Source organism: Propithecus coquereli, unplaced genomic scaffold, assembly GCF_000956105.1.
Source record: "Propithecus coquereli isolate 6110/MARCELLA unplaced genomic scaffold, Pcoq_1.0 Scaffold59, whole genome shotgun sequence".
Taxonomy (NCBI): domain Eukaryota; kingdom Metazoa; phylum Chordata; class Mammalia; order Primates; family Indriidae; genus Propithecus; species Propithecus coquereli.
In genome coordinates, this window is record NW_012151840.1 from 5,857,599 (window position 1) to 5,869,507 (window position 11,909).

The 11,909-nt window shown below is 47.9% G+C and overlaps 1 protein-coding gene across 1 annotated transcript in view; it reads right to left on the minus strand.

Annotated features, from left to right (window-relative positions):
* Nucleotides 1-2,819: 2,819 nt before the first annotated feature.
* CGN (cingulin) overlaps nucleotides 2,820-11,909 on the minus strand; it is a 22,788-nt gene continuing 13,698 nt past the window's right edge. The window contains exons 11-21 of the mRNA XM_012658882.1: nucleotides 10,084-10,293; nucleotides 9,558-9,764; nucleotides 8,908-9,165; nucleotides 7,247-7,417; nucleotides 6,538-6,699; nucleotides 5,463-5,552; nucleotides 4,589-4,672; nucleotides 4,378-4,496; nucleotides 3,936-4,044; nucleotides 3,383-3,546; nucleotides 2,820-3,099 (exon numbers count right to left, since the gene is read on the minus strand). Of these exons, the coding sequence (XP_012514336.1) occupies nucleotides 2,958-3,099; nucleotides 3,383-3,546; nucleotides 3,936-4,044; nucleotides 4,378-4,496; nucleotides 4,589-4,672; nucleotides 5,463-5,552; nucleotides 6,538-6,699; nucleotides 7,247-7,417; nucleotides 8,908-9,165; nucleotides 9,558-9,764; nucleotides 10,084-10,293 (1,716 nt within the window). The 3' untranslated portion in view covers nucleotides 2,820-2,957. The remainder of the gene's footprint in view (nucleotides 3,100-3,382; nucleotides 3,547-3,935; nucleotides 4,045-4,377; nucleotides 4,497-4,588; nucleotides 4,673-5,462; nucleotides 5,553-6,537; nucleotides 6,700-7,246; nucleotides 7,418-8,907; nucleotides 9,166-9,557; nucleotides 9,765-10,083; nucleotides 10,294-11,909) is intronic.

Sequence of the window (11,909 nt, forward strand, 5' to 3'; positions counted from 1 at the left end):
TAGGCGGGCGCGCGCGGAACCGCCCCCTGTATAGGCGCGTCAAGGGCGGGGGCTGCAGGTGGGCCACGCCCCTAGGGCGCTGTTTCGCCAACGACAAGAGGAGACAGCGCGAGGTAGGTGGGGCCAAGAGGCTTTGAGACACGCCCCATCCGTGCTGGCTCAGATTTACATAAAGGTGGGGCTTGGGAGCGACTTAGATCTGCTTAATTGCCAATAGTTGCACCTCAACATTCTTCGTTAGTCTTCATTCAGTTCTCCAAGATGAGTGTTGGTCAGAGGGAATCACCCTGTCTGCCCCTAGAGGATGAGGATTTGGAACGTGCAAAAGTTTCCATACTTTCTCCTCTATATATACGCCAGCCTATAGGATTTGCAGAGCTGAGTAAACCTTTCCTCCAACGCAGAAAAGCAGGCACCAAGAGCCAGCTCACTCATACTGGCCTAAGCCAGTCTGGCAGGTGCCCTTCCCTGGCAAGATGCCCAGGGCAAAGTCAAAGTCAGCTAGGCTCTGGGTGGGGCTTGTTTTGCAGAAACTATTACACTAAAGGTGCCCTTATATGGTTGGGAGAGGCGGGACACATTGCCTTAAAAGGAATTTGTATTCTTGAGAGAGGTTGAGCCTCCACTTCTCCAATGGCATTTGCTCCCCAAGCCTTGGCCAGGATCTTGAGGGCCGAGAAGAGAGGGTTGGCCAACAGGACCCCAGAGCCTCCTCCCAGCTCAGCTGCCCTGAGCAGATGGCTATGGTCCAACTGGACAGAAGGCAGAATAGGTAAGGTCTGACCTAGTTTCAAATGGGCAGTATCCCTATACCTAGCAATAGGCTCTGGTGAAGGAAACATCTTGTGTTTAAGGAAACACAAGGCCAGGGAAGGCAGAAATTTCCTTACCTTCCAGGTAGGGACAGGGTCCCATGTGAGTTAGAAATGGATGGGGATCTTTGTACCTGGGAGATGAATGGTGGGGTTATTCCTGTGACCCACAGGAATAAAACCAGTTCTGGTCTGTTTCCCTCTAACTTTCAAAGAAGGCATTTACTGGCCTTGTTCTTCCCAAAAGGTTGTTCAGGAGAGAATGGAACTGCTATAAACATTTCCAGGTTTTCTAGGTCACATCTGATCTGTTGTAAAGGGCCTCTGAAAAGTGAGGTAAAGAAAGCTCCAGCTTCAGCCTTTAAGCTATACAGTTAATATGACATTTTCATAAAACTTGAATCTCCAAATGAGCCAGGAAAAAGAATGAGAAGACAAGCCAAGGATTTCAATATAGATGTATAATTTTAATATTTAATTTATAATAAAACCAAGGCTGGATTGGATTGGGAGAGAATGTCTGATTTGCAGAAGAATGTGGAAATTTTTTTTTTTTTGAGACACAGTCTCACTCTTTTTGCCCGGGCTAGAGTGCTGTGGCATCAGCCTAGCTCACAGCAACCTCAAACTCCTGGGCTCAAGCGATCCTTCTGCCTCAGCCTCCCGAGTAGCTGGGACTACAGGCATGCACCACCATGCCCGGCTAATTTTTTCTATATATTTTTAGTTGTCCGATTAATTTCTTTCTATTTTTAGTAGAGACGGGGTCTTGCTCTTGCTCAGGCTAGTCTCGAACTCCTGAGCTCAAACAATCCGCCCACCTCAGCCTCCCAGAGTGCTGGAATTGGGAATTTTGTTTTTAAATCATGAAATTACAAGTCATTGGTGAGAAGACCCTTCCTCTTCCCACAAGCTCCCTATAGAACCTGCTTAGGAAATAAGAGAGGTGAATCATCCCCTATACCTCTTCCCCACCAGGGCTTGGCTCTCCCCAAAATCCAAAGGAATAAATCTTCCATTGCCTCTTCCCAATTCTACCAACAGTCAGCTTCTAGCCCCAGGCAAAGCCCTGAATCAGAGCCAAGCTCCTGAAAAAATGAGGGTTCCTTGGTTCTCTATTGAAATTGGACACATCTAGTCAGAAAAGTCACAAGGAGGGCCAGAGGGACTGAGACTTTTGCTTTGAGAACCTGTAGACAGTTGTCAAAGTTCCCAGGTGCAACCACCTTAGAACCACATCTGTAGTCAAGAGGAAGGAGAGGAGGAAGGATGAAAACCCTGAGCAGAACCAGGCCCCCACCACCTTATCATGCCCTACCAAAGTCCCTCTCCCACAGGGTTCATTGGTAGAGAAGCCAGCGAGCAGCTCTCTTGACCAGTCACTGGGGCAGCAGGGAAGGCTGAGAGCCCCGGTTGGGGAAAGGCTGGTCTTTGGAGAGGTATGAATGTGCAGATAAAAAAGGCAAGAAGAGCATCCTCATCTCCTCACCCTGGCTAAGGCACTGAGAAGAAACAAGCAAGGTAGGAATGGTGAAGATGGGAAGCAGAGAGCATAAAGGATCCCTTGGACCCGCTTGCTTAGAGAAGACAAAAATACAGGAACTGGAAGGCTATGGGGACTACCACATGGGCCCCATGACTGTGCAAACAGGAGCATCTGAGAAGTGGGTAGAGCCACGCCTGCGTGTCCATTACCCATAACGTTCCCCTCACCCTGCCCCAGGGTGGGAGGAAAATGGGCTGCAGGAATCCCGGGAGCAGAACAGCATAAGGTATTTCCCTGAGCCTTAGGGTTAAGGGCTAAAGAAATAAAGCTTTATACACATGGCAATTCCTATCCCTTCCTATCCTGCTCAGTTCTCCTCAGCCTATATGCTGACCGTCCTTCACTATGAGAGGGATGAGGGAGGCGTCGGCACTTGAGGGAAGGGCTTGGTTGGCCTAAAATATCCACTCCTCCAATGGAAAGGGAAAGTCCATCTATCAGCTTATTGCTGATGCTTTTTGTATCAACATGACTCAGACCCCTCCCTGTCTTAGGTCTGAATAACTGGGTCACCCACAGGCATGAGGAATCCAAGGTGGGCAGGGCAGAGCAGGGCTGGCTGGGATAGGCCCAGTTTCTAGGCTTTTGAGAACCACGGGCTAACAGGAGCTGGTCTGCAGGTTGCTCTCTGTAAGCAGTGATGCGATGGACGCGGGATCGTAGACACTGTCAAATTCCTCATCTGAGCTCAGCCCTTCATGTTTGAGGGTTGACTCAGCAGCTGAGCGGGAAGCTTTGCGCCTAAGTCAGAGAGAAGAATACGGATAAGGGAGGAGGAATAGAAAGATTGAGACAGCCACCCTTTTCATGCTAAATTCCAATTTTTCTAAGGCCTAAAGTTACTGACAAGATCCCCTACTAATCCGAGATTTGGGGGGAGGATGGTGGTTGAGATATTAAGAAATAATCATACTGGCTTCCAGTCAGGAATAAGTGACTACACAGTCCCATCTTAGAGATTCTCCTCCTTAGCCAGCTCAGCGGAGACCATTCCCTTCTAGCTCTACTGTCCCTATAGGCATACCAGGAGTCCTTCTCCAGGGATTTGATCCGGGCCTGGAGCTGTTCATTGACCTCGTGCTGTTCCTCCAGCTCACGCTGGGCCTTCTTCCTCAGGCCGTCCAGTCGCTCGATTTCCTCTTCTGCTTCATCCACCTGCCGCTTCAAAGCCTTCACCCTCAGGCTCAGCTGGACAGGATACCAAGTCCCATTAGGAAAGTATCTGCTACCATGGCCTGGGACCCTCTCCTGTAACAATCTTGACAACAGATAATTTCCCTAGAAAAATGTGACCATGGGCAAGTCCCCTAACCTCTCAGGGTTGTCTTGGGGATTCAATGGATTAATACACATAGAACACTTAGACAGAGAACCTATTATAGCACATAAGCACTCAATACATATGCTTGCAATGACTGCTCTAGTCTTTTCAATTTAATCTCCCTGTCTTTATATTTAATATAAGAAAAGTCCAAGTTTGGAAGACCTATGGAAGAGGGGCCTCCCTTGGCCTTTAAGCAAACACATACTACATACTTGCCCCACGGTTGCTTGGCCCTAGGGTGCCATGTCCTTACCTGGTCTTTCTGGTCATTGACATGCTGCCGCTCATCATCAATCTGGATGGACAGCTCTTTAACTCTCCGCTCCAGTTTTCGGTTGGTGGACTGCAGAACTGTCTTCTCCCTGAGGATGAGGTAGAAGCCTGTCTCTGGGTGTTGCCATTTCTGAGAGAACCATAACTTAGCCCTCTACTGCCTCCAAGGACTTCTCTCCGTCATGAGCCCACCATCAGACTGGGAGGATCCAGTGCAGATCCAAAGAACCAAGGAGATTGAGGTCATCCTATTTCAGAATTTCTGCAACGCTCTCTGCTCTTTATGAGGAGAAAATGGCCCCCTAAAGATCAGGCTAGGTTGGCCATATCTGAGGTGGAAGATAGAGGGAGCCCCAGAGGAGAAAAGCCCAGAGGGAGGGAGGAAGGGAGGAAAGGAAGGAGGGAGGACAGACTCATGTCACCTCTCTTCAGCCTGTAGCCGGTCCTGCAACAGCTGATTCTGGGACTCAAGCTGAGAGAGGCTGGCATTGGGCTTCTGGAAGCCTTCTGAGCTGGCCAACCGGGTCTTCAAGTCCTTATTCTGAAAGGGACAGGGAGCATCCATGGTTAGTACTCCACTTGGTCATTCTACCCTTGGGCTCTATCCCCAAGACTCCCCACTCTCCCCCTCACCTGTCTCTCCAAGGAGATTTTGTCACATTCCAGGTCCTGCCGAGCAGACCTCTCCTGCATGAGCTCTGTCCTCAACTGATCCACCTAGTGGGAATGGGTGAGAGGAACCAGACATGGGGAGGGCTAAGGATGAACCAGCCAGCTGAACCAAGTGAAGCAGAGTAACTGGACAGTGGTCTTTGAACCCTAAATCCCCCAAATTCCTAGGCAACTAAGATATCACAGCTAGGCCAGGCGCAGTGGCTCACGCCTGTAATCCTAGCACTCTGGGAGGCCGGAGGGAGAGGATCGCTTGAGGTCAGGAGTTCAAGATCAGCCTGAGCAAAAGCGAGACCCCGTTCCTACAAAAAATAGAAAAAATTAGCTGGGCGTGGTGGCACACGCTTATAGTCCCAGCTACTCGGGAGGCTAAGGCAGGGGGATTGCTTGAGCCTAGGAGTTTGAGGTTGCTGTGAGCTAGGATGACGCCACGGCACTCTAGCCCAGTGCCACAGAGTAAGACTCCATCTCAAAAAAAAAAAAAAGAACTCACAGCTTATTCAAATGGGAGGAGATACGGAACTTAAACAGGGCCTCCTTTGTCCCACCAGGAACTAGCATCCCTTCGGGAACCAAAGCAGCCCCAACTCAGGTCAGAGAGTAGCCCAGACCACCAAGATTCCTTCCTCAACTCAAATTCTTGGCTTCTTTCTACCTGAGGAAACTTGCCAACCCTCCCCAAAGCAGACGAGCCTGAAGTAGACCCAGCCATGCACAGATTCTGTAGCCAGAACTCTCCAGATTACAAAAGAGGGGAGGGTAGAGTTGTTTTTGAGAGGACTGAGAGGTTATGTAGTCAGGGGTAGACACAGATGAGGGGTAAGAAAGGGACTACCTGGTCCCGGCCACGATTCACCCGATCTGTTAGCAGCTCCACAGTGTTCTTCTCCTCATCTAACTCTGTTTCCAGCCGTGAGACTTTTTCCTATGGCAGAAGGACAACAAGGTTAATTCTGCCCCAAATGCTGGACGCTGGAATGCCAAACTCAGACCAGCACCCTCTCAAACTCCAACCTCCACAGACGTCTCTCTTGCACACCCAATCCAATAACCTTTTGGCACGTGTCTCTACGCTCAGCCACCATGAAGCTGGCGCCCTCTGCTGCCCAGCCATGGCATTGTGGGGAGGGGATGGGGCATGCTCTGGTCATGGCCTCTTGGCGAGAAGGCAAACCCCAGAATCCATTCCTCATCGGAGAACCCTATTTCTCTAAGGGGAAAACTGAGAAACCCAAGTACCTGGGCCAAAGCTGAGATGAAGAGACTCAGAAACCGAAGCACTAGAGTACAGATTGGGGGAGCAAATTCAAGCCAGGCGGTACTATGCACAGGCTGAGAGTATGTACATGGGGCCAGACTGCCTGGGTTTTAAAATCAGATCTGCCACTTCCTGGCAGTAGAATCATAGACAAGGTACTTAATCTCTCTGTGCTTTAGTTTTCCTCATCTGTAAACTGAAGAAAACAAGACTGTCTACCCCACAGGGTTATTCTGAGGATTAACTGAGTCTAAGTGCCTGTCACACAGCATAATATATGTTTGCTGCTGCTGCTGCTGTTATTATTATCATCAAATATAGCAAATTGAAGAGAATTGTTCACTCTAAAGGGGAAAAGCCACACTGCTCAGCTCCGGCCCACTGCTGCCAATGCACACTCAGGACTGGAAGCTGTGTTCCCACATCTTCCAAATACAAAAGAAGCCAGAAATCCAAATTTTTATGTGACACCTATAAATTTCTAAACATTGTCATTTAATTCAAAGTTGTTTAAAATACTGTAGCCAAACAAAACCCATCAGCTGTAGGCTGCCCGTTTCCACCTCTAATATAGAAAGAGGATTTGGAAGTCCCACCTATGACAGGATCCAGAATGCCCCGACCCCCACAGGCCACCCCCCAGTGTCCTGACCTCAAGGCTCTTCACTTGCCGGGCCCTGTCATCCTGGGAGCGCTTCTTGTTCTCTGCCTCTTGCTGCAGCCCCTGCAGTCGCTGGGCCAGCAGCTCTTTGTCCAGCAGAGCTGAGTCCCGCTCAGCCTGAGATGCCTGCAGGGCCTGCCGCAGCCTCTGGGTCTGGGCAGAAGGAAAAGACGCAACAACTCAGGGTAGTAAGAAGGTGGGGGTTGAGGGGTGGGAGCAATCTGCCCCTGCAGAGAGACACATCTCATCACGGACGTTCTTTAGAATTACCAGCACACAGTGACAATAAAAAGCAGATGGACTTTTAGTCCATTTTCATTATTGTTTTAAAATACTCTACATGAATTAGAATCACCTGAGGAGTTTTTAAAAATGCTGATCCTGGGTCCCACCCGCAGAGATTATGATTTAAGTGATATGGGATATAGCTTGGGCATTAGGATTTTTTTTTACTCTCTCCAAGTGATTCTAATATGCAGCAGAGTTTGAAAATCACTGCTCTACAGATGATATATCCCCTATTGTTTGTACCGAGGGTGGACAACTCCCTCCACCGCACCCCACCTTAGCATGTCACTGCAAGTCATTAGACTACACCTGGGCCCCAAGACCTTTGGCCACAGGTTCAGTTAAAAGGCAATAACCTCCAAACCCAGGGACAATGGGATGGTTCCCACCCTCCTGTCATTTAGGCTCCTACCTCATCCTGAAGCCGGCTCAGCCCCCCAGAGGTCTTCTCCGCCTCACTGGCCCAATCCTTGGCCTGGCGCTGGGCATCTGCCACCTCCCGCCGGGCCTTTTCCTTGTAATCCTCCAGCTGGGCCTGGAGCTGCTGCAGGGCTTGCTTAGAGTCGTCCCCAATCTGCTCTAGCTAAAACGCAGAGAAAAGAGTTGTCCCTTCTCCAGGCACAGACTCCCAAGACTCTCCCAAGAGCCTCCTTCCTGCCAAGGCAGCCCTCTCTTGCTCTTTCCTGGGCCTAGGTTCCTAGTATGGCTAATAGTTATATACAGATGCCTGGGTTGAAATCCTGGCTCTACCACTTACTAGTGAATATAGGCAAGTTACTCATCCTCTATGGCTGTGGTCCCCAACCCCGGGGTTTTCAAAGACTGGTACTGGTCCATGGCCTGTTAGGAACAAGGCTGCACGGCAGGAGGCAAGCAGCAGGCAAGCAAGAGAGCGAAGCTTCATCTGTATTTATACCCACTCCCCATCATTCACATCACCACCTGAGCTCTGCCTCCTGTCAGATCAGCAGCGGCATAAGATTCTCATAGGAGCGCAAACTCTACTGTAAACTGCGCATGCAAGGGATCTAGGTTGTGCGCTCCTTATGAGAATCTAATGCCTGATGATCTGAGGTGGAGACCACTGCTCTATAGGTCTCAGTTCCCCATCTGTAAAATGGGATAATAGTACCTACATAAGGTTGTTGCGAGAATTATGTGAGTTAATTACATAAAGTTCTATACTTATAATAGTGCCTAATACAAAGTAAACCTTAAATGACTATTTCAGCAAACTCAAGGTGCCAATGATTATAGGATGTAACACTAAGAAAGAAAAGTCTGCCAATTGAACTATGACATATCATCAATTATAAGATAGAAGCCTTGGCTGGGCGTGGTGGCTCATGGCTGTAATAGCACTCTGGGAGGCGAAGGCAGGAGGATCACTTGGGATCAGGAGTTCGAGACCAGCCTGAGCAACAGCGAGACCCCGTCTCTACTAAAAATAGAAAAATTAGCTGGGTGTGGTGGTGCATGCCAGTAGTCCCCACTAGTTGGGAGGCTGAGGCAGGAGGATCTCTTGAGCCCAGGAGTTTGAGGTTGCTGTGAGCTAGGCTGACATCATGGTACTCTAGCCCGGGTAACAGAGCGAGACTCTGTCTCAAAAACAAAAAAAAAAATCCTATTTCAGAGATGACAAAATGTACACTTTAGAACTGATACAATGTATTAAGTGTTTGCTCTCGTTTTATAAAGTAAGAGATCGGGAAGAGAACCTTATCAGCAAAAAGCCATTTATTTCCTTTTCTTTCTTTCTGCTTCCCCTCCCCCAAATTTAAAATTCTACCAGCGAAGATTCTTGTGTTTAGGTTTTATTGACTTCTAAGGTAGACTCCTTAGAGATATTCTCCAAGAATGAAGACCACAAAGGAATGGGATGCCGGGGGAAGGGCAAAAGCATGGAAAGGAGTTAGAAAGGACACCACTTTGAGAAGATTTGACCTTGGCCTTCCCAACAATGTACTTGAGGAAAGCAAACATCACACATTCTGACTCCCACCCCTGCCCCTCAGGCCAGCTTCTGTGCAAGCTGGGCCTCTTCCTAAGGGCCCAGGCCACACCGTGCCCCACCTCCTTGTTCAGTCGGTCCACAGTCCTGTCCAGCAAACGCTTCTGCTCCTCCAGCTCAGCCTTGCCTCGCCGAAGCACCTCCCGCTGCTTCCCCTCCTCCTCTAGGGCCCGGCTCAGTGCCTGCTGCTCCTGCCCCAGGCGGGCCAGCGCCCGCTGGGAGTCTTCCAGCCGTGCCTCCAGGGCCCGCTTGGCTGCTGCCAGGCTCCCCTCCTCTTCCTGGGCTGCACTCAGGGCCTCCTCTAGCCGCTGTTTCTCTGCCTGGGAGGAGTGGAAATAGGGTTGGACTCGGAGAAGGCAAAGCCTGGGCTCAAGCCATTTGAGGCAGGTAGATGGGAGAGGGGGAAAGAGGCATTTATGAAAAACGTGGGCATTGAAAACAGGCTCAGAGGAACCAGAAAAGAAATCAAGACACAGAAAGCAAGCAAAGATGGGAGATAAGAGACAAAAATACCAGTGCAAAGTCTAGAACATTGACACCTGAGTATACTCCAGGAAATAAACCCAAGGTTAACAGAGGGTCTGGGGAGGCAAAACAGAATCACACTAAGAGCAAAATAAAACTGATGGCTGCGTATGCAGCGTGGGAGTATTTGCCAGGGCTGAGGAGAGAGAACCAGGAGGAAGCCAACGCTGTGGGCAGAAGCACTGACCTCCAGCCGCTGCACTTTGTCCCGAAGTCGTGCCTCCACCACTTCCCCACCCTCCGCCAGGCCTCGCGCCTCCTTCAGCTGCTGCTCCAGACCCAGGATGCGCCTGCGGAATTCGTCATTTTCCTCCTGGGTCTCTCGAAGCGTCGTCTCCACTGCAGCCCGTCTCTGCCCCAGCATTGCTGTCTCTGCCTCGGCCACCATCTTAGCCTATGGACGGTCCAGGGAGCGGTGGCTCAGACCCCAGGGCTCAGGGCCATTGACAACACCCAGGAAAGCCCTCCCAAAGAGAGCCCAGAAGAACAAAGCTTACAGAGGGGTGCTACTGCCAGCCAGAAGCTTCCCTGAGAATCCCACCCCTACAGAGATGCAGTGGGCTGCCAAATCCTGGCTGCCTTTAACCACACACCTAGGACCAAGGCGCTGGTTAGTACATACCCGTGATAGGTAACTTGCCACACCCTTTGGCTCCTCAGCCCCCCAGAACCCTCAGCCTCCACCTCCTAAGCCCTGTGCCCACTCCCCTTGCCTTGGAAGCCTCTTCACAGTCCTGTCTCAGTTGCTGGATGGTCTTTTGTAGCTGGAGGTTCTGCTCTTCCATCTCCTGAACTCGATCAGCCTCAACCCTCAGGACTGCCAGCTGCTTCTCCAATTCCCGGTCCCGGTGCCTCCCAGCCACCTCCTGGCTCTGCCGCTCTGCCTGCAGCTCCTTAAGCTCCTCCTGTGTCCGGCGTAGCTCCTAGAAGGGAAGGGGGTGGTGATGGGGCACAAGAGCCAGACTTCAATACCACAATGTGGAGAAATTGAAACTCATACATTGCCAGAGGGAATATGAAACGACTCAACCACTTTGGAAAGCAATTCGGCAGTTTCTCAAAAAGTGAAACAACTAAAAGGGTAGAACTGGAATGTTTCTAACACAAAGAAACGATAAATGCTTGAGGTGATGGATATGCAATTACCTTGATTTGATTAACACACAGTGTATGCCTGTATCAAAACATCATGTACCCTATAAATATATAAAACTATTAATATTCTGAACTGATAATAAACATTTTTTTAAATGTTTATAAAGTGAAACAAAGAGTTACCATATGACCCACCAATTCCACTCTTAGGTACATAACTAAGAGAACTGAAAATATATGTTTACACAAAAGATTTGTACATGAATGTTCATAGCAGCATTATTCATTATAGCGTAGATGTAGAAATATGCAATGTTCGTCAATTGATAAATGGACAAAATATCATATGTCCACAGAATGGAATATTATTCTTCTATAAAAAGGAAAGAAGTACTGATACTGCCTACCACCTTGAAAACATGCGGGTGAAAGAAGGCCACATATTATAGAATTCCAATTATACGAAATATCCAGAATAGGCAAATCCAGAGAGACAGAAAGTAGATTAGTGGTTGCCAGGGGGGAATGGGTACAGGGTATCTTTTTGGGGTAATGAAAATGTTCTATAATTAGATAGTATGATGGCTGTACAACTTTGTGACTACACTAAAAACCACTAAATTATACGCTTTTAAAAGATAAGTTTTATGGTAAGTGAAATATAATTCCATAAAAAAAAAATTATGTGGAAGGAGAGTGGATGAGGGTATGGACAAAACAAGATTGGCTGTTTAAAAAAATATATTGAAAACCAAAATATATGACACAATAAATATTGGTGCAGCTCTGATTTGTTTTAAAAAGAAAATTTAAATATGAGTTCTGGCTCTAATTCTTTAGCTACGAGCTACTTCTGAAATTCATAAAGAACCGTAATTAGGCTAAAGGGTTATACGGTATATATGTAGTGAATCTTCAACGTAAGACACTTAACAAAACTAATTTGAAAGAAAAAGAAAAACAGCAGAGTATACAGTTCATACTGGACTTTGTTAGTCTTTTTTCTAATGCATATTTTATTGATTAAATACTTGATAAAATATACTTAATATACGAAATAAATGAAACACAAGTTATTGCTTTTTTGTTTTACCCAGAACACAAAATCAACTGAGATTGTCCAGTGGACTGTCCAAGTTCATTCACTATGTCAGCTAATACAGGTCGAGCATCCCTAATCCAAAAATCTGAATTCCAAAATGCTTCAAATCGTGAAGCTTTTTGAGCGCCAACATGATGCTCAAAGGAAATGCTCATTGGAGCACTTTGGGTTTTAGATTTTCAGGTTAGGGATGCTCACCCAGTAAACATAATGCACATAATTATTCTAAAATCCAAAACAATCTGAAACATTGCTGATCTCAAGCATTTTGAAATAGAGATATTCAACCTATACAGTGAACAGACTTCAGACTATCCTTAATATTTGTTAACTTCAAAATAA